General features: G+C 35.6%; 1 protein-coding gene across 4 annotated transcripts in view; it reads right to left on the reverse strand.

Moving 5' to 3' along the window:
- The window catches only part of RIF1 (replication timing regulatory factor 1), a 63,629-nt gene that overhangs the window by 25,332 nt on the left and 16,380 nt on the right, over positions 1-21,917 (reverse strand). For 3 of the 4 annotated variants that reach the window (XM_059167368.1, XM_059167364.1, XM_059167366.1), the window contains exons 9-21: positions 21,364-21,502; positions 18,263-18,414; positions 16,794-16,911; positions 15,658-15,831; positions 15,331-15,441; positions 14,588-14,650; positions 14,233-14,333; positions 12,341-12,427; positions 11,634-11,707; positions 11,037-11,217; positions 9,604-9,711; positions 9,090-9,239; positions 1,019-1,118 (exon numbers count right to left, since the gene is read on the reverse strand). In XM_059167368.1, coding sequence (XP_059023351.1) covers positions 1,019-1,118; positions 9,090-9,239; positions 9,604-9,711; positions 11,037-11,217; positions 11,634-11,707; positions 12,341-12,427; positions 14,233-14,333; positions 14,588-14,650; positions 15,331-15,441; positions 15,658-15,831; positions 16,794-16,911; positions 18,263-18,414; positions 21,364-21,502 — 1,558 coding nt within the window. The remainder of the gene's footprint in view (positions 1-1,018; positions 1,119-9,089; positions 9,240-9,603; positions 9,712-11,036; positions 11,218-11,633; positions 11,708-12,340; positions 12,428-14,232; positions 14,334-14,587; positions 14,651-15,330; positions 15,442-15,657; positions 15,832-16,793; positions 16,912-18,262; positions 18,415-21,363; positions 21,503-21,917) is intronic. The other variant, XM_059167367.1, reaches the window with a different exon arrangement.

The raw sequence follows: 21,917 nt of genomic DNA on the forward strand, positions 1-21,917 counted from the left end.
GGATTTTGGCTCAGGTCATGATCTCTGGATCTTGAGGCTGAGCCTCCAGTCCAGCTCTCTCCTCAGCAAAGTCTACTTGAGATTCTCTCTACCTTTGGCCCTCCCCTGCTCACACTGGTGCACTCTCTCTCTAAAATAAATAAACCTTAAAAAAATGTATCAAGGACAAACGAAGCTATACTTACATCAGGATGTCATTTGCACCTGGAAGTGACTGGTGCCTAGTACTGCTCAACAGCTATAGAATGATTTTATTTTTTTTAAGGCCCCAAAGTGGGACGTGAACTCATGACCCTGAATGTAGAATGATTTACCATGAAAATATGAGATAAATATCAGGGACACTTTTAGAATTAATGTAATTAAAGACAAAGGAGATAAACATCTTGATATAATCAATATAATCAAATGAAATGATGTGAACTGCTCTGGTAATCCTCTTAGTGCTTTAGACAAGAAGTATTAATGGACAATAAATTCATGGGTGAAAGTTTGCTTAGAAAAAGGATATATACATAATCTTAAAGAATCTGCCACAAAATATTAATTACTCATAGGTACTTACTTATAATAGAAAACCTGGCAGATACTGTCTTAAACAACCAGTAAGTGTTAACCAGTAATGTGTCACCAGTAATGGGACAAATAAGAACATTCTAACAAACATCAAAGTTTCCTGCCCAGATAATTCCTTGCCTATGATGGAATAAGTAAAATGACTCATATTAGGCAATCTGTAAATAGAATAATACTGATCGTTTCAGGTTATACAAAGGAAGAAAGATATTTGTGTGTGTGACAGAGACAAAGGGGAGAGATCACAAGCATGTGCAAGAACACGTGAGCTCATAGCATACCAAGGTTATACAACATAGTTGTATGACAACCACATATGACATAGTTATACAACATCTAAAGCAGGTAAAATGAGGTCAGAAAAGATATTTGTATTTGTTCTCAACAGTTTAGACAATCGTGTTTATGCAACAGTGGGTGAACAAAGTAAAAAAGTACTTACATTTAACTTTGGGCTGATACTTAATATTGTATGGTGAGAAGTCAATGCAATCAATCATTACAGTAACTATGTGAATGATCCTATCCAAGAACAACAAATTCTAGGAAAGAATAATTAAGTATTTTATTAGAAACTTTCAAATACTGGCATAGTTTCCAAAAATAGTAAGCATCAACAAACATATGACCTTCACTGCCATATATAACATGTAAGGTATATGAATGAAGTATACAGTTATAAATATCCGCTGTGCACCAAGGACCATAATTTTTGTTTCCTGACATTTAAGGAATATAATCCAGTCTTAAGATGCCCCTAAGATTCAGCATATAAAACTAGTAAATTGAGAATGGAAGAGCAAGGTTCTCAATTAGATTCTTTATCAGATTCTTCGTGAAAGATTTTTTTTTTAACTTTTTTTTTCTTTAAAGATTTTATTTATTTATTTGAGAGACAAAGATCACAGTTAGAGAGACAGAGAGGAGGAAGCAGGCTCCCTGCTGAGCAGAGAGCCCGATGTGGGGCTCAATCCCAGGACTGAGCTGAAAGCAGAGGCTTTAACCCACTGAGCCATCCAGGCACCCCTCTTCATGAAAATTTTAAGTGTTCATTAAACCCAGGGATAAAACAAAAAATGAAGTTGCTAAGGTCCTTCATATCCTTTTCCTCCTCCTCCTTCTGAAATCCAACTGAAATAAAAAATTCACAGAAATAAGAAATTCCCTAGAAAAACTTTATTTTTTTAAAGACTCTATTTATTTATTTATTTGACAGAGAGAAATCACAGGTAGGCAGAAAGGCAGGCACAGAGAAAGAGAGAGAGAGAGAGAGAGAGGGGAGGAAGCAGGCTCCCTGCTGAGCAGAGAGCCCGATGCGGGACTCAATCCCAGGACCCTGAGATCATGACCTGAGCCGAAGGCAGCAGCTTAACCCACTGAGCCACCCAGGCGCCCTAGAAAAACTTTTTTAAAGGCAGGGAGGGAAGACTAAAAAAACACAACGAAGGAAATCCCAGCACCAATTCCAAAACAGTGAGCTCTCCTAGTAAAACTGAGTAACAGGAGACATACTGAGAGTTCTAAGAAAAGAAATTCATTAAAACAAATATTGAAATCAAAGATCTAGAAAACAGACATACTTCCTTCTCCCCTATTCTCCATTACTAACCACTTTTCCAGTTCACTGGACTAATACTCACATATCTGCCCCCCAAAGACAACCTCCTCAATGAGTATTATGGGCCAGGAGGAGAAAAAGCAGCAGTGCCCTAGTTAACTAACAAAAACTATGTGGAAAGTCAGTCCAGATGACAATCTATATTTTCATGTAGAAAAGCTATCAAAGTTCCAGTGCTTCCTCCTTGCTCCTAATTTCAACGTAAAGGACACTTCTAACTACAATTTGCTATCAAGACTGGGAAAATGGCTCTCTTTTCAGTTAGGAAATGCATTCCAGCTACCAGTGTCAACCCTGATCAATAAACATGTACAATCCCATCTTTGATTGCTGGGGTAAAATGGATATTAATTTTAAAAGGGGATATAAATATTAAATTTGAATGGATATTCAAATTTGATAGATGAATATAAGTTTCAATAATAGTATTTGAAAGAAGCTAAGGATTAAAACATAGTCCATTTCTTATTCAATATGAAATTAAACATACTTATTAAAAAACACTCCCGTATTTACTTATATGCTACAAAAGACACAGAAAGGTTAAAACATAAAATAAGTAGAGAAATATATACAAAGAAAATCCTAAATTCATATAATGGAAATACATGTAATAATTACAATAAATGAACTTAGTTAAATACAACATGGATGAACCTTCCAATTGAAACACTGAACCCAAAAGACACACAATATGACTTTACTATAAAATTTACTATGAAAGGAATGCTGCTAAACAAATGTATGTAATATACAGGTGTGGGGTGTATAGTAAAAATATTTTTAATGAAACAGATTTTCAATAAGTTAGGACAGTAATTTACTCTTAGGGAGAGGAGGGCATTGTGACTTAAAATGCATGGGGGGGGGGGGGCACCTGGGTGGCTCAGTGGGTTAAAGCCTCTGCCTTCGGCTCTGGTCATGATCCTAGGGTTCTGGGATCGAGCCCTGCGTTGGGCCCTCTGCCCGGCAGGGAGCCTGCTTCCCTTCCTCTCTCTCTCTCTGCCTGCCTCTGTGCCTACTTGTGATCTCTATCAAATAAATAAATTAATTAAATAAATAAATAAATAAAATGCATAGGGGATGGGGAACCGGGGTGGCTCAATGGGTTAAGCCTCTGCCTTCGGCTCAGGTCATGATCCCAGGGTCCTGAGATCGAGCCCCACATCAGGCTCTCTGCTCGGCAGGGAGCCTGCTTCCCCCTCTTTCTCTCCCTACCTGTGATCTCTCTCTCTGTCAAATAAATAAAAAAAATATTTAAAACAAAACAAAACAAAATAAAATAAAATGCATAGGGGAGCATCTGAGGTGCTGATAATGCTCCATTAACTGAACTGGGTGATGCCTACAGAAATATTTCTGCATGATAATTTGTCAAACTGAAATCTTTCATGCTATTTTCTTTGTAAGTTTCTCAGTAAGTTAAAAAAAAAAGATTACAGATCCTCAAAAAGATGTGAGCATATTGTATCAGTTAGAATAAAGTTGGTAAAAAAAAAAAAAAAGGCAGCAAAGAGGAACTAATTACTGTAAATTCATAGTCACAAAATAAGTAAGACAGTGTAGCATTAAAATATGTAATAAACATTTTCAAATACATCAAATTCACAATCAGGGAGATCCTTTATTAAAGCTCTCAGAAACAGGAGATAAGGGTAGGATGGTAGACTAGGAAGATCATTTCATCTCCAAAATACACCTAAGATCATATCCACATCAGTACAAAAAATCCAGAAATGACAGAAACTGGCAGAACATATTCTTCATGGCTGAAGGAAGAAAAGTTGCCACACGGCAAATAGAACGGTAGAGATAAGCTTGGGGATCAAGCTGGCTCACAAAATACTCCCCAGTAGGGAGAGCCACTGCAAGCACAGAGAAGGAAAGCAGCAGACCCTACCCCAGGCACCAGGAAGATGAATCCCTGTAAATTTGGCTCTGTGTGAGGCTCAACACTTTAATAAAATCCGCTGGCTAAGCCAGGACTACCAGCAGAAATTGAGTCCTCCACCTTAAGGGGACAGCAACAAGAATACAAACAGCATACAAACAACCTCACTGAGATACAGCACAGATACAGCAGTCTAAGAGATGCCTGGGGTACAAGGGAAAGACAAAGACATTTATAACTAATCCCCAAACAAGTGTTGGAGGAATAGGGATCTTTAAGAGACTCATCCAAAAACAAAAGCTGGCAGGTGCAATTTCACTCCCCAATGCCCAGGCTAGATACATGGACATGTAAGGGAACTAGATTGGCACAATACTTTCCACCTCACCTGCTAACGGCTTGCCTTGCCCCACACAACAACAAATATATGAAACACCCTGAAGCACCAGGTTCTAGTAAACAGGGGACACGGTTACTGCAGGGCACTACAGGACCTCTTCTTCATATGGCCACTACTTACAAGAGCAGGAGACACAGCACACAGAAAGAGATACAGAGAGTTAGGTAAAATAAGGAGACAGAAGAATATGTCCCAAATGAAAGAACAGGATAAATCCCAGCAGGAGACCTAACTGAAATGGAGATATGTAATATGCCTGACAGAAAACTGAAAGTTAATGGTCATAAAGATGCTCAATACTTGACAAGAGACTGGAGGACCTCAGTGAGACACTGAACAGAGAGAAAATGTAAGGAGCACCTGGTGGTTAAGCATCCAACTCTTTATTTAGGCTCAGGTCATGATCTCAAATTTCTGGGATTGAGCCCCAAGTCAAGCACCGTTGAGCTCAGCTCCAAGTCTCCTTGTCCTTCTCCATCTGCTCCTCCCCCTTTCTCTCAAATTAGTAAATAAAATATTTTTTTTTTAAAAAGAGAAAACATAAAAGCCAACCAGAGATGGAAGAACTCAATAACTGAACTAAAATTAATAATAGATGGAATAAATAGTGCACTGGATAAAGAAGAAGATTGGATCAGTGAGTGACCTGGAGGAAAGAATCATAGAAAGCAATCAAGCTGAACAAAAGAGAAATAAGTAATAAAAAATAAAAAGAGACCATGGAAACTCAGTGACACCATCAAGCATAAACATCCACCTTATAGTCATCTCAGAAGGAAGAGACAGAAAAGGGAGCAAAAAATTTATTTGAAGAAATAGCTGAAGAACAGTTATATTAAGAACATTTTGACCTAAAACAGAACACACGTTCTTTTCAAGTGCGCATGGAATGTTCTCCAGGATGGACATGTTAAGCTGCAAAAGAACTCTCAACAAATTAAAAAAAAAATCAAACTCATACCATACATTTTTTCCAACCACAACCTTATGAAACTCGCAATCAACCACAAGAAAGTATCTCAAAAGAACACAAATACGTGAAAGTTGTAAAATAACATGACACTAAACAATGAATGGGGAAAACAAGAAATCATGAAGACATATGAAAATGAAAACACAGTGTTCTAGATGCAGCAAAAGTGGTTGTAAGAGGAAAGTTTATAGCAATATGCACCTACTTCAAGAGGCAAAAAAAACTCCCGAACAACCTAATCTTAAACCTAAAGGAGCAGGAAAAAGAACAAACATGACCCAAAGCCAGTAGAAAGAAGGTAATAGTAAAAATTAGAACAGAAATAGAAGAATTAGAGACAAAAAATAGAACTGATCAATATACCAAAGCTGCTTCTCTGAAAAGTTCAACAAACTAATAAACCTTTAGCCAGATTTATGAACCAAAAAAGAGGACTCAAGGAAAATCAGAAATGAAAGAGGGTAAGAGGATTTACAGGGACACCTGGCTGCCTTAGCCAGAAGAGCATGTGACTCTTGATCTTGGGGCTGTGGGTTTTAGGCCCACCTTGAGTGGAGGGATTACTTAAATAAGTATCTTTTTTTTCTTCCCTTTTTTTTTTTTTATAAGTTCAATTACTTTAGTAAATATAAGGCTCTCACAGTTACTTATTTCTTGTGATCAAGCTTTAATACTAAGTGTCATTGAAGGAATCTGTCCCTTTCATTGAGATTAGCAAAGTTATTGACATAAAATGGTTCATGATTACTCATTTTTTTTTAAAGACTTTTCTTCATTTAAAAAAAAAACTTATTAACATATAATGTATTATTAGCGCCAGGGGTACAGGTCTGTGAATCACCAGGTCTTTTTTCATTTAAATCTCATTAACATATAATGTGTTACTGGTTTTAGAGGTAGAGTTCAGTGATTCATCAGTCTTTTTTTTTTTAAAAGATTTTATTTATTTATTTGACAGAGAGAGATTACAAGTAGGCAGAGAGGCAGGCAGAGAGAGAGAGGAGGAAGCAGGCTCCCTGCTGAGCAGAGAGCCCGATGCGGGACTCGATCCCAGGACCCTGAGATCATGACCTGAGCCGAAGGCAGCGGCTTAACCCACTGAGCCACCCAGGAGCCCCTTTTTTAAAAGATTTTGTTTATTTGACAGACAGAGATCACAAGTAGGCAGATAGGCAGGCAGAGAGAGAGGTGGAGGCAGGCTCCCTGAGGAGCAGAGAGCCCAATGCGGGGCTTGATCCCAGGACCCTGGGACCAAGACCTGAGCTGAAGGCAGAGGCTTAACCCACTGAGCCACCCAGGAGCCCCATCATCAGTCTTATATAATACCCAGTGCTCATTACATGACATGCCCTCTTTAATGTCCAGCAATAAGCAACCACCCCATCCCCACACCCCCTCCCCTCCAGCAACCCTGTTTGTTCCCTATGATTATGAGTCTCTCCTTTTTTTCTTAAAGACTTTATTTACTGAGAGAGAGAGAGAAAGAGAAAAGAGGAAAGCATGAAGAAAGTCAGAGGGAGAGTCAGACTCCCCATGGAGCTGGGAGCCCCTTGTAGACTCAATCCCAGAACTCCAGGATCATGACCCGAAGGCAGTCGCTTAACCAACTCGAGCTACCCAACAGCCCCTGATTAGAAGTCTCTTATGGTGTATCTCCCTGATTTCGTCTTGTTTTATTTTTTCCTCTTTCCCTATGAACATGTTTCGTTTCTTAAATTCCACATACGAGTGAGATCATGTGGTAATTGTCCAACTGACTTACATAAGTCTTTAAAAAAAAGAGAGAGAAGTAACTAACACCACAGAAATGCAATGGATTGTAAGAGAATATTATGAATATTACACGCCAAGTAATCAAACAACCTAGAAGATACTGATCAATTCCTAGAAATATAACCTCCCAAAACTGATCAGGAAGAAACAAAATCTGAAAAGAATGATTACTAGCAATGCAATTAAATCAGTAATCAAAAAGCTCCCAACAAACCAAGTCCAGGATCAGATGGCCTCACAGATGAATTCTACCGAACATTTAAAGAACAGTTAATAACTATTCTTCTCAGGGCGCCTGGGTGGCTCAGTGGGTTAAGCCGCTGCCTTCGGCTCAGGTCATGATCTCACGGTCCTGGGATCGAGTCCCGCATCGGGCTCTCTGCTCAGCAGGGAGCCTGCTTCCTCCTCTCTCTCTCTCTCTCTGCCTGCCTCTCTGCCTACTTGTGATCTCTCTGTCAAATAAATAACTAAAATCTTTAAAAAAAAAAAAAAAAATAACTATTCTTCTCAAACTATTCCAAAAAATAGAACCAACCAATGCCAAGCAAAATCTTAGGCATACTTCATAAAACCTGACAGATCCTTAATTTCTTCCAGAAGAGAACAAAGATGAAAACATAACCAAGACAGTATTTAAAAGATTAAAACTATGGCTGCACATTCTCCCTAACAGTTATAAAGTCACTCAACAAATTTAACTATGTACCAGATAAAGACCAGGGATACAAATCAACACAGAATGTCCTTAACCTCATGGAGTGTTAGTTAAGGAATGTAATGAAATATACAAATGATTCTGATATAAGCCAAAAAGGAAAACAAAGTGTCATGATAGGTATTAACAAATGTAATTAAATAAGATCCCCTGGGGAATGAAGCATTAAACCTTATAGGCAGTTGTAAGCAGTTAAAATTTTTATTCTAAGTACTACCGACATTTTTTCAGTGATAAGATCTGATTTGCATTTTTAAAGTCACTCTGGAATTCTATCATATCAAAATGTAACAATCATAACTGTACTAATATTTTTGAAAAGCTATTATAATTATAAATGCATTAAAAAAAATCTGAAGAAAGACAAATTTCTACCTCTTAATAGATAGCCTCAAGAGCTAACAGTGTAACCACTATCAAAGGGTACAAGTTTTCATCTTTCTAGATGAAAAAAATGCTTTATTTTTTTTTTAAAAGATTTATTTATTTATTTGACAGACAGAGATCACAAGTAGGCAGAGAGGCAGGCAGAGAGAGAGGAGGAAGCAGGCTCCCTGCTGAGCGGGGAGCCCGAGGTGGGGCTCGATCTCAGGACCCCGGGATCATGACCTGAGCCGAAAGCAGAGGCTTTAACCCACTGAGCCACCCAGGCGCCCCCCAAAAAAAATGCTTTAATAATAGAATTCAAGTGTCAAGAATACTGTATTCATGTACATATGTAAATTATTTGTGTAAATACAAAAAGAGATCTATTCTAGAATGATACATACCAACTAAAAGTATTTGCCTCTTAATAAAGGAATGTAATGAGACCTACTTTTTTAGGTCTACAAATTTCCAAAGGATTGCCTTTAAAGATCTAAGAGATAGATATGAAAAAAAAAAGCTGGCTCCTCCTGCAATGGCACAGGCAGATATGCAACACAGTAATAAAAGTGCAGGACTGTTCAGGGTCCTGAAACACAGAACTCAGAGTCATGTAGACCCAAGACCTAAAACTGTTTTGAAATGCTGCTACTTGTTTTATATTAGCCACCTATAAACTAGAAGCCTTGTAAATGACAGTTCACAAATGTTATCTCAATTTATTTGAAAAGTATTCTTCAAATACAACCAAGGTCAGTAATACTGGTATAAACTCACTGAAAAGCCTGAATCTTCTAAACAGGACATTATCTTGGAAGAAAGTTCCTCACAGCATAAATTCTCTTCTGCAGTTGCTACCAAAGCAGCACAGCGGGCAAACACTCTATATAATTCTGACCAAGTTTTAAGTAAGGTCTTCATGGTAGCCTAAAAATAACAATAAAAAAAGAAAATTTAAAAATGTCTATCTACATAGCAAACACCCAACAGAATATATCTTTAAAAAGCCACTGTAACATTTAAGGTGTCACAGAAGAGACCAGGGTAGAATAATAAATTTGCCTCCCCTAGAGAATTCTATTTGAAGACTGTAACAATGCCACAATACCAGCAATTATCAAAGATCAAGAGGAATTTCTGTCTTCCTTCACCATTTCCCCTTACCCTAAGCTGATTAAAAATCATAAGGTGATTGCAGGAAAAATTACTGTAGGAATTTATTATAAAGGATGAAAGAACATTTTCCAAAAAAATGTAAATTCCTTAAGTAAAGAATATGACATTGCCTTACCACTGGAAATTTCTGTACTGAAAAAATATGGTTTATTGGTAGAGTCAATGCACCATATATGGCACTAAAATTATGTTCTAAGGCATCACCTTGATTCACTTCATTGGTCTGAAACAAGAAAAATAATGAAAAAGTTAGACAAATTACCATCTAATTCTAGTCCTGTGTAGTACCATCTTACTATTTGTAGTGAGGTAGATTCAGTGTGGAGATGTTCAAGAGGTGGGGAGCTCCCAACCTTAGTTGGCAATAGGGACTTTGCAGATATAATCAAGTTAAAATAAAGGCATACTGGATTAGGGTAGGCCCTAATCCAATAATCAGTGTTTGTAAAAGTAAAGTGGAATCTGATCAGACAAAAAAGACAGAGGTAAAACTGCCATGCAGAGGACTGAGGGAGACATTAGTGATATGTCTATAACCCTAGGAACAATCAAGAATTTCCAGAAACAAAGACAGTTAAGCAGAGGAACAGAACAATTCTCCCTCAGGGTTTCAGCAGAAGCCATGCCTATCAATATTCTGGGATCTAGAGATATAAAAGAATAAATCCGTATGTTTTAAGGTGTCTCGTGGTAATCTATTACAGTAACACTGAGAAACAATGCATGCAGTGTTTAAGGCCTACAAAAGAACCCCAGAGAGAACTCAAAATCTTTTACTATACATAGAAGGTAGAATTCAAGCAAAACTTAAGAAAAGACCTCTGCTATCCTTCAAACAGCAAGGAATTATTTAGGAATATAAACTTTTTTCTTTCAGAGGACCATTTAAATGATGTGCTGAACTTAGCAGTGAAAACAATGGTGACCACACTATCCATAATAAATTCTCCGGAGTCTTCATTTCATTTGAGAATTATAGCAAAATATTTCCAGAAAATAATTCCATTTAAAGACTGCTAAAGCAACGGATCAGCTATTAATAGTGACAAAAGTTGAGCTCCACACCTTGCCAATAATGTCATTATCAGTAAGTATTTAAATGTAAGGGTTATTAGTCAATTAACAGATTACTGGTTTAGAGACTACTCTATGGCTTTGAGGTATTCACCAACTGATTTACCCATGGAATCTGAAGAACATACAGTCTAGTCAAGACAACCATTATTATTCCTCATAGTACAAAGACTGAAAAAACTCAAAATATAAATATGAAAAGTTGTATTATAACATATTAGGAGTCTTCTGGTTTTATAATCACTACTGGAAAAAAGGGAACTGATTCGTCCCCATTAAATTATATTTTCTTGATTGTGCAGAAATGCAATGAAATCAACTAACATAAGTAAAGATATTAATCCTACAGAAAAAAAATTTTTAACATTTTCTATTCAAGTTCAAGCTTCTATTTATTTCCCCATGTGCTCTAACAAGAAAAAAAGGAAAATGTTCCTTAAGCTTTAGGGGAAACATGTAGCACTTATGTCATACCTGATTTATCAATTCAGTTAATGGGGTAACTATAATACTCCACATTCTCCAGAGATGCTCCTTGTTTTGCAACAGCTTTACGTTTTGATTAATAACATTTAAAACAGAGTCACTGAAAGCTAGTGGTGAAGTTGGACCGGAAAGGACACAGCCAACGAGTGTTTCCAGATTGAGAAAAAACCTGAAGAAAAAAAAATGGAGCCGCGCATTATCCAGCATTTTCTGCCAAAATATGTTCTGCTATTAGAAAATTCTAAAAATAACTGACAAGAAATGATAAAAGTCTCACTTTGGTTTTTTAATTTAAAAAATGATATAGCATATAACTCAAAAAGAATCTCATTCATCTGGGGCACCTGGATGGCTCAGTTGGTTAAAGCATCTGCCTTTGGCTTGAGTCATGATCCCAGGTCCTGGAATCTAGTTCCACACTGGGCTCCCTGCTCAGCAGGGACAAGTCTGCCCCTCCCTCTCCTTCCCCCTGCTTGTGCTTTCTGTTTCTAAGTAATACATAAATAAAATCTTTAAAAAAAAAAAAAAAACCCTCATTAATCAAATAACTTTTCCAATATAAACAAAAAGACTAGTTTAAATTACCTCTCATCTTCTACACCATATTCCAAGAGATTATTGTTAAAAATTAACTGAATTAAGAACAAAGCAGGAGTTCCCTGAAGAAAGATGGGAGATTGCAGTCAATCTTCTTGTTACAAAAAGTATAATCTTCTTGTTACACCAGTGTTCTACAATCAATTATATAAAATGATCCTTTTATGCTAAAGAAATTTAACTTTTGGTATTACTTAGAATATGACACAATGGTAGCAAATACACTTCTATAAACTGCACACAAAAATTACTAACTAGTATATTTTATAAACAGTTATTCCATCTACATGAGCAACTGAGGAATGGTATGTTCCAGATATAAAAAGAACACTAAAACTTGCTGGACCAATAAATACCTACATCCTGTAAATATTACACTTATTTCACTATAATTAAGGAACCGTTACTATGCTTCCCAATTTTTTAATAGTAAATTTTACTATTTAAAAACTGTACTATTACTATGTATAAACAAATAGAAAACTTTCCTGCTAGAATTTTTTGTGTAATTCAGAAAAATAGTCCCATTAATAGTGTCACATTTAATTCCTTTTTTTCTCTTTAACATAATCAGCATTTCCAAAATTTTGCAATCTACGTTTCACTATGTTAAGGGAAAAAAAAAAAAAAAAAAAGCTCATGGAACTTTATCTTTTGGCTAATTTTAATCATAGCATTACATTTAAGATACTTGCATTAAGAATATCCATATTAGCAACCTGATATGCTGGTGAACCTAATACTTTCTGGGGCAGTCCTTTAATTGTAATTTCCATGAGGACCTAAGAAAAATAAAACATTTTGTTGTGTATTAGCCGTAAAAATACTTCACTTAGTCAAAATCTAGTACTGTTAGCTACATTTTTAATTTAACAATTTATCGTTAAGTAATGTTCATTAATGATTCTCTGTTCAAGAAGTTCAAACACAATAATATTTATATATTAATGTGAATTTATTTACTTTAGTTTTAAAACTACAAAGGCAGAAACATAAAAAAATAAAATGACAAAGTCCTTTATCTCCAGGGAAAACCACGTCTATCATTTTGTAGAGTTCATTTTTCTAGACCTTCTAAATTTCCATGTATTTAAATATACAGAGAAACCAAACTTCCTGGGCTAGCTGTCATACATACATCCTTTTATAGCATTAATGACATACTGTGAGATACTCTGGAACTGCCCTTCATCTAACTCTGTAGGAGTTTTCACATCAATATATGGAGACATTCTTAACTGCTGTATGAATGCGCAGTCTATTCAAACATTCTTCTATTAATAGCCCTTGAGGTTATATTTTTAATACTGCAAAAAAGATACTCTGCAATGAGTTATGTACTCACTAGTTTAAGAGGAAAGTATATTTCAAAGGACAACTAACTAGAAGCTGGGTCTAAAGACACCTCTCTCAAATATTAGAGTCTATCAAAGTGCCATTCAGTATTATACTGGTATTAATTTGAACTACATAAGTGACATGGTATGATGGAAAAGGTTATGTTAGTTAAAATATGCTTCCTTTCATAATCTCATCTGAATCAGACACTAATGATAATACTAAACAGCATTTGCAGACACATTTATTTTGTTCCTGACCCAGCATGCACTGCACGTATAAACCTAATTATATAAAACTACTACTATACTTCCTTTACAAAAGGTAGGAGTAGAAAAACTGACAAGTTCACTCAGTTAATAAACAACTGGGTGGGGAAACTCAATCTAGTTTGCTCCAGAGCCCTTGCTATTAACTACTATGATCTACTGCCACAGTAGATAGCCCAGAACACAGACTCAGAAGGAATTTAAGTAGGGTACAGTTTACTCCATCTGCAGTTATCTTGGGAGACTCACTATTATAAAAAGAATAGGCAATTTGTTTTTTCATTCTCTACTACATAGGATAAAAAAGGTCTTTAATGCCAAAGTCATTAACTTGGTTAAACAGAGTTCATTTAAGTTGCAAATTTCCTAGATATTTTCTTAAATGTACAAAATAACTATTAGTGGAGCTCAACAATCTTATACAATTAGTGTTCTGAGTTCCCTCATTTCTCGTTTCATATCCTTTATCCCATTTTCTCTGTATGGCTCATTCTTCTGACAGGAAGATTTTTGTATTGCCGGTATACTCATTTACTTTACTGAGGTTTCAAATGACTCCAAATCGATGGAATAACACTTATTACAGGGCAAAACTGCTGATAAAGCACTTAATAAAAAATTTTTAAATCTGATCTGGGGGCACCTGGGTGGCTCAGTCGGTTAAGCATCTTGACTCTTGGTTTCAGTTCAGGTCATGATCTCAGGCCCTGCATGGGGATCCATACTTAGCGTTAAGTCAGCTAGAGATTCATTCCCCCTCCTTCTCCCTCGCACCCTCTTCCTCTCTTGGCTTAGGTGGAGTGCATGCTCTTTCTCTGTCTCTAAAATAAGTAATAAAATCTTAAAAGAAAAAGAAACCTGGTCTGTTTAAGCATCTCCAACAAAAAAAATTCAATTTGGTTATGATTTTTTCACTCTTGGTTTTTTTTTTTTTTTTTGGTTATGATTTTTTAATTCCACCACGTAATCATTATGCTTACCAGTGTTTTTGACGCAGGAAATACTTCTGACTTCACTATGCTTTCTAAAGATTTTAATAACAGGGTCAGAACTTCAGAACCTGGTCTCTCTTTTTTGTTACCTATCAAAAAATCAAAAGGAAGAAAGTAGTTCTAAATATGCAAGTATTTTAAGGATGAAAATATAGTATTTTTAGGGATAAAAATATACTTAGCTAAGAAACATTCATTTTCCAAATATATATCAAACAGCTTTATCTGAAAGTCTGGAAGCTATACACTTCAAAAACTGACTTGAAAATAAATTTTATGTACAAAAGCCAAACAAATATTCATTGAGTGCTAGAAAAATCATTTGACCAGTTATAGCAGTTACCTGATTCAATAACTGACTTCATCAAGCTGATCAGCTCCTTCCAAATAGCATTGACAACTGCATCTGCCAAACAAAACAAAACAAACTTTAGAATGCAATGGATAGGACTATAAAGGCTTATCCTTACATCCTTACACTAAATAAGATGAGCAATTCTTAAGAGTATAATTCTCAAAATATTCAACTCTATAATCAGTTTATAAAACACTATCACAACAAAGATATATTTTTTCAAACTATAATTTATTAACATTGGGCCCTGTAACTTACTTAAGGGTAATTATTTTCTTTTTTTTCCTGCTGTCTGCATTTTCTTTACTGAATACCTTTTGCTTCTGAGACAAAAGGGCAAAACAAAGATTCGAAAAGACACCTGAAAGCCCCTAGAAAAAAATTTCCCAGCCAGTTAAACAGCAAACTATTTCATTTTTCAAGTTTCATCTAAATATTTGATAGGCTATCAAACACAGGAGTTTAAGTATAGATGCTTGAGCCACTAAGTCCAGGTTTGAATCACGGCTCCACCACTAACTGTGACTAGGCACAAGTTACTAACTTCTCTGTACAACACAGTTTCTTCATATGAAAAATGGACTAATAGAGAAGGTTACTGGGAGAACTAATTTATTTAAATGTAAAGGTCTTCGAGCACAATCTGGTCAAAAGAGGGCACTATATAAATATTTGCTGTTTTATTTTTTCTTTTTAAGCACAGGTTTAAACAAAAATTTTCTCTTATTTACCAGAAGCATCTTTTCCAACTGCAACAAAGCTATCATGAACAGCAGTGATGAGTGTATTTGCATGTTTAGAAAAAAAAGAAGAGCTGCTGATTAACGCATGTTCGAGTGGCTCTAAAAAAGAAAAAGGACAATTATGCCAAACGCAAGCTTTATGAAATAAACATCTCAATAAAAAATCTTAGGTGGTCTCACATGTGTTTTCTATTAAAGAGATTTATATTTATATTTATTTCATACATAATTATTTCATACAAAATTACCCAAAATTTTGGCTTTCTTCTCAGGCTAATGCACTCTTGCTCTGAACTGTTTTAAAAAATTAAATACCTAAGCTCAGTACGAGTTTGTTTTGCTTTGCAAAACTCAAGACTTCTGGACCCAACAAAAAATGAAGCAGCATTTCAAGTCCCAAAAGTTGAATAGAGGGGATTGTGGCCATTCCACCAAAATTTGTACTTAAGTTCATCCGGGGAGTTACAGGAGTTCCGTATGGGGAAGCACCTAAAAAAACAAAACAGAACAGAACAGAACAAAACCAAACCGGGTAAGTTATAGTAACTCAACTACCCAAGTGAATGTATTTTATTAACTTCATTTCAATGAAATCTATCTTTAAAAGTAAACAGTTTTTGTCAAGCAGAAGTTGAATTTTTGCTTAAAGCCCACAACAGAGTTCCTAATTATCTTATTAGGTTAAAAACATGATTAGTGTCGGGGTGGGGTGCCTGGGTGGCTCAGTGGGTTGAGCCTCTGCCTTCAGCTCAGGTCATGATCCCAGGGTCCTGGGATCCAGCCCTGCATGGGGCTCTCTGCTCAGCAGGGAGCTTGCTTCCTCCTCTCTCTTTGCCTGCCTCTCTGCCTACTTGTGATCTCTGTCAAATAAATGCATAAATAAAATCTTAAAAAAACACAAAAATCTGACTAGAACAGCTAACATAAAATTAAAAAACCCAGCAAATCATTTTCTTCCAATGATATATAAATTAAGCCACTTTTTAATAAAAGATTTTGTTTGTTTGTTTGAGGGGAGGGGCAGAGAGAGAGAATCTCAAATAAATATGCTGGGCAGAGATCCTGAGATGATGACCAGAGAGGAAATCAAGAATAGACATTTAAATGACAGAGCCACCCAGGCACCCCCCAAGCCACGTTTTTTTTTTCTTAAACATCAGTTAAAATCTGTTTGTTTTTTTAAAATAAAAGCCCTAAGATTCTGGTTCTGAAACAAATGAAGAGTCGTCTGTAATACATCTTATATGTATAGTGGAAAAATACCCTTCTTTTCCCAACTACAACAATGCAATTACAACAGTAACACAGGGAAAACAATCAGTATAGAATGAACTTTGTAATTAGGGAGCCAAAATTATTAAATGCTTCATTTTATGTGAACTGAGCAAATGCTTCATTCAAGCCCTCTTTAAAAACAGGAAAACAAAACCCCAAGTATGTCAACGTCTTACCTTTGTGTATAGGAGTTATAGGATTTAAACCTGGAGAAGCAGCTACACGAGATGAAGTGCCTTGAGGTGAAGCATTAGAATCGATGCTTATCGTACTTTGAATCAGAGGCACGCACACCTATTGGGGTTAAAAACAAAAAAAGGGAAACAATCTTTAAACTACCTAATTACCATATTTTTAAAAAGTCTTGCTTGATGTAGTTATATTTAAGTACTCCTAAGTTCTTTTGATACGCTGAATCCTACTGCCTGTTTGGATGCACTGGGTAAAAACTAAAACTGTAAAAGTAAAGATTTTTATTACAACTTTATTTGCCCTACAGATGTCTACTATCTATAAATTTCAGTTCTAAATTCCAGATGGGAAATTACACACATAAACAATGCCCAAATTTTAAGACTGTTGGTACAGACTCATTTTAACTTTTTAAAAATGCACCCTTAAACAACAACAAAAAAAGAACTTAGGGAACCTCAAAAGTTCTTTTCTAAGATCATTCCAATACCAATCCAATATATACCAATGAATGTGTGGCGCAACTGGGTAAGATCAGCCTACTTAGTTAGGACCTCATAATGGTAGAATCTATAATAAATATGTTCCCATTACATATTACCATTAATGCCCAATTCCAATTAATTTATGCTGTTAAGCCCAAAAGAAGGCCTTAATACATTAAATAATTAAGAATTTAAAACTTACTAAAAATTCAAGTATATTTTATTATAAAACACAATTTCCAGTAATATACTCACTGTTGTGTAATTATATATATAGACCAAAAGACAAGGACTACAGATTTAAAAAATCCCAGATACACAATAAAGAAATGCAAAAGACAGAAATTAAAATTATCAGAGCTATCCTTTTTTATTCACTGTATAAAAAAAAATACAGAAACCGAGAATGGGATTAACTGCAAAATCAAGGTGGTATATATAGATATGTCTAAATGCCAGCAAGGATATCAAAATCTAAAAAAAACTGCTAATATTTATATGAAAATTTTCATGTATTTATATGAAAAATTCATAACACTGAAAAGCTATGCTGGGATTAAATTATTTGTTACCACTATGTAGCTTAGAAATAAGAGAGACAAAAAATAAGAAATGATTGGGCTTTTTATCAACCTAGTGTCAAATTTGATTTCTATTTCAGTTATGTTGATTTTTACACACAAGTACATTCTAAATCCTATGAAATTTCTTTTTTAAAAAATCTCTCAAAATGCCTTTTGAGTAAGAATAGGTATTTGAGTGGTTGCTGGTTGAGAAAGCTTTAGAGGCTCCATTTCACACAACTAGAAAATATCTTCTGAAGAAAATAAATTCAAGTTCTATGTTAGGAAAATAAGACCTTTCATATAGTGAGCTAACATGACAAATGGAACACTGAAAGATTAGATCATTAACAATCTAAGAATGCATTAAAACGCACCAGGCATTATACTCAACATTTTCATTACCTGTTCAAAATTAGCAGGAAGGTGAGGTCCAAGTCTCATCAGCAAATACCACCAGACTTCTAGTTTTGTTAGTGCTAGAGTTTCTGTTCTCACGTGGATGGAACTCAAAGGCTGCATTAACAACTTCAGTCTTTTTGCACTGCACAGTATTTCTTAAAAGAAAGTAAGTACATAGGTAAAAACATAAAAGCTGAAGACTAAATTTTAAGAATAAGTATGTAAGTCTCCTTTATCAACTCCAAGAGAAAAAAGATTTAAAAATATTTTTTTTAAAAAATCAGCTGTTCTTGGTATACCTCAACTTTTTAATGTGACAAAAGACTTCAATACAACTAGACTACATGTAATAAGGTCAAAAAAAAAAAGAGAAAGAAAAAGAAAGAGGAAGCCATGTTTATTAGATACTGCGTGTGCCAGGGACGATTTTCCTATAGAGGGACATTTGGCAATGTCTACAAAATCTCAGGTCTAACAACCTGAGAGCCAGGGGTACAGAGGAGGCTGTTGGTATCTAGTGGGTTGCGCCTAAGGATATTGCAAAACTTCCTTCAAGACACAAGGCAATCCTCCACAATAAACTGCCTGGCCTAGCATTGAGTTTAACAACTAGGAATACATAAAATAAGATGCCCTGTGCTCAAGTAACTTATCAAAAAGATTTAAAGGATTTTGAAACATCCGTCAAGCTATGGATTTGGTGGTATGGCATTAATGTTTCTGACAGCTACTGTGCCATTTATCTTTCACAATTAACATTTCTATAAAGAAAATAAAGTCAAATCACTGTGGGAACAAATTCTCTCAACTTTTTTCAACTCCTACTCTATGAGAGGAGCTCCGCAATAATATCCCTATAGCAAAAATTGCCAACTGCCATTCTTTCTTAGATACAAGACTCTCTTTCACTCAGGACAATGACAGATACCCAATTTTTTATTTATCTAATCTCCCATTTAGCCATTCTACCTAATGAGATTTAAGGGGAAGTGTATATGGAATTTTCGAAGGCTCTGGATAGATGGCTCATCTGAAAACAAGTTCATTTTTGCTCTTCTGCCTTTTATCCTTCCTGTAACTGCAAGTAAGCATACTGATGATGACAGAAACAACAAGCATCTGATTCCTTAAGATTTCCTGGATCCATAATACTAGGGATGGACTCTTTTAGCTCTGGACTTCTTCTTTTTTTTTTTTTTTTTTAATATATTTATCTGACAAGAGAGATAGAGAGCACAAGTAGAGAGCGCAGCAGGCAGAGGGAGAGGGAGAAGCAGGCTCCCTGCGGAGCAAGGAGCCCAATGCAGGGCTTGATCCCAGGACCTCTGGGTAGATGGTAGATGCTTACCGACTGAGCCACCCAGATGCCCCAGAGCTCTGGACTTATTTCAAATCAGAAAGCATTTTATTTATCTTCTTTAAGTCATGACTACTTTATGCTTTAGTCCAGAACATCAACTTGCATTACCAGTTCACAAACAAAAGGTAACATTTACAATTAAAATTTGTGCCTGGCAATGCACTTTCAATACTTTCAAAGAAATCATGGTTAATGAAAATAATCACCTTACAAAATACATTAAAAAGGGTACGAGAGGATTATTAATTGTCTTTGGCAGAGAAAAAATACTTGATGAAATCAATATTAGCAGATCTTCTAAACATACAGTATTGAGGGATGCCTGGGTGGCTCAATGGGTTAAAGCCTCTGCCTTTGGCTCAGGTCATGATCCCAGGGTCCTGGGATCAAGCCGCGCATGGGGCTCCCTGCTCAGGGAAGAGCCTGCCTCCCCTACCCCTGCCTGCCTCTGCCTACTTGTGATCTCTGTCAAATAAATTCTAAAAAATCTTCCACAAACAAAAACAATACTGATTATATCTAAGATTAACTACCCAATTGAATAGCCATTCCTACTGACCGACTTTTGGGCTATGTTGGAGGCAGGCCCCTGACCAAGGCGGCCTCCGCCATTAAAAGATGGCGCCTGGCTAGTTGCCAGGTTAGGATTGCCTCATGAGACTAAGCGGAACGCCCAAAGAGGAAGTAAAAAGCATTGGTTGCTAGCGAAGTTGTTCGTTTAGGTGCACAGCCTGATTCGCTCCCTCCTGTACCCTACTCGCTGATTGGTCATGTAAGCGTATATAAGTATGTAGAATTGTGGAAATAAAGAGAGAGAAGATGCATCCGAACCAGGGTTCTTGTCATCCTTGCGGGCCGAGGGCGATAGGGCTATATACTCCTCCTCATATATACAGTTGACCTTTGAATATGGGTTTGAATTGCATGTGTCCACTTATACAGACTGTTTTTTAGATAGTACAATACTCTAAATGTATTTTCTCTTCCTTATGATTTTCCTAACATTTCTCTAGCTTACCTTATTGTAGAACTAGAGTATACAGTACATATAACATACAAATTTGGGGGTTAATCGACTGGTTACGTTACTGGTTTCTGGTCAACAGTGGGCTGTTTGTAGTAAAATTTGGGGTAAGTGAAAAGTTACATGCAGTGGGATGTTGGCATCCCTAACCTTCCCACTGTTCAAGGGTCAACTATATATCAAACACCTCCACTAGACAATAGGAAGATAAAGTTATGATAAATCAAAAGGAATCATTTGTATATATTAATAGTGAAAACCCACTTTAGGCACTATTCTAAAGATCCTGTGAGAAAAAAGTTTACCAGTCATGTTTCACAGCTATCACATTGTTTCCTATCATCTAATCGCTATGTGATCTTTGATAAATTACTTAATCTTTCTAAAATAGTGATAATACTTGCTATTTCAGATCTATTGTGATGATTACAATAGAGGTACTCAAAAGTGCTCAACTAAGTACTAAAAAGCCACAAATGGTATCTGTCACTTTGCTCAATTTTTGAAATAGTTTAAAACAAATTTTCTTGTCTGTGGTGTTCAGTAATGCCTAGGCTTTCTAATTCTATTTTTAGCTCTAAGTTTATTCCCTTAAAATAAAATGAAAAATATTCAATAGGTTAAGTTTCAGTACAAAGTCCAAAAAATCAGAATGGCTTTCTTTTCATTTTGAGGAAAAATCCATAGAAAAATAAAAATTTTAACATATTATTTACTTACCTGGATTCAAAGCAAAATTATCTATTAAACTCTTCCATGCAATAAAAGCTATTTTTTTAATCATGGGAGCTCCACTACGAAATCCTAGTTCTTCCAGCTGTAACAGAGAATTAATGAAACTCCCACTTCGATGCAACGTCTAAAAAGGAAAAATCATAACAAAGTTATTTAACTGCCTAAAACAACATATACGAACTATTATTTTTCACTTATCTAATTTATTCAGTGTTAGCTATGTAAAGTCTTAAAAATTTAAATTTTAGAATGTACTGGATTCTGTCTGTACATTCAAAACTCAGGATCACAAAGATATAATGATCCATGAATTAAATAATGCACAAAACAGAACATTTCTAAAACATTAGAGAAAATTAGGAAGATAAGTCCCAAATTTTACCAGAGTACCAAAAAGATAGTATCCATATGAAAAAATAGTATTTAAGAAAAAAGGGAAAAACGGACAAATGACAAGTAAACAAGGAAACATTAAAAAAATGAAACATTAGCAACTGTAGTTATAAATCACATATACACTGAACAGCATATAAACATTA

Source organism: Mustela lutreola, chromosome 3 (assembly GCF_030435805.1).
Source record: "Mustela lutreola isolate mMusLut2 chromosome 3, mMusLut2.pri, whole genome shotgun sequence".
Taxonomy (NCBI): domain Eukaryota; kingdom Metazoa; phylum Chordata; class Mammalia; order Carnivora; family Mustelidae; genus Mustela; species Mustela lutreola.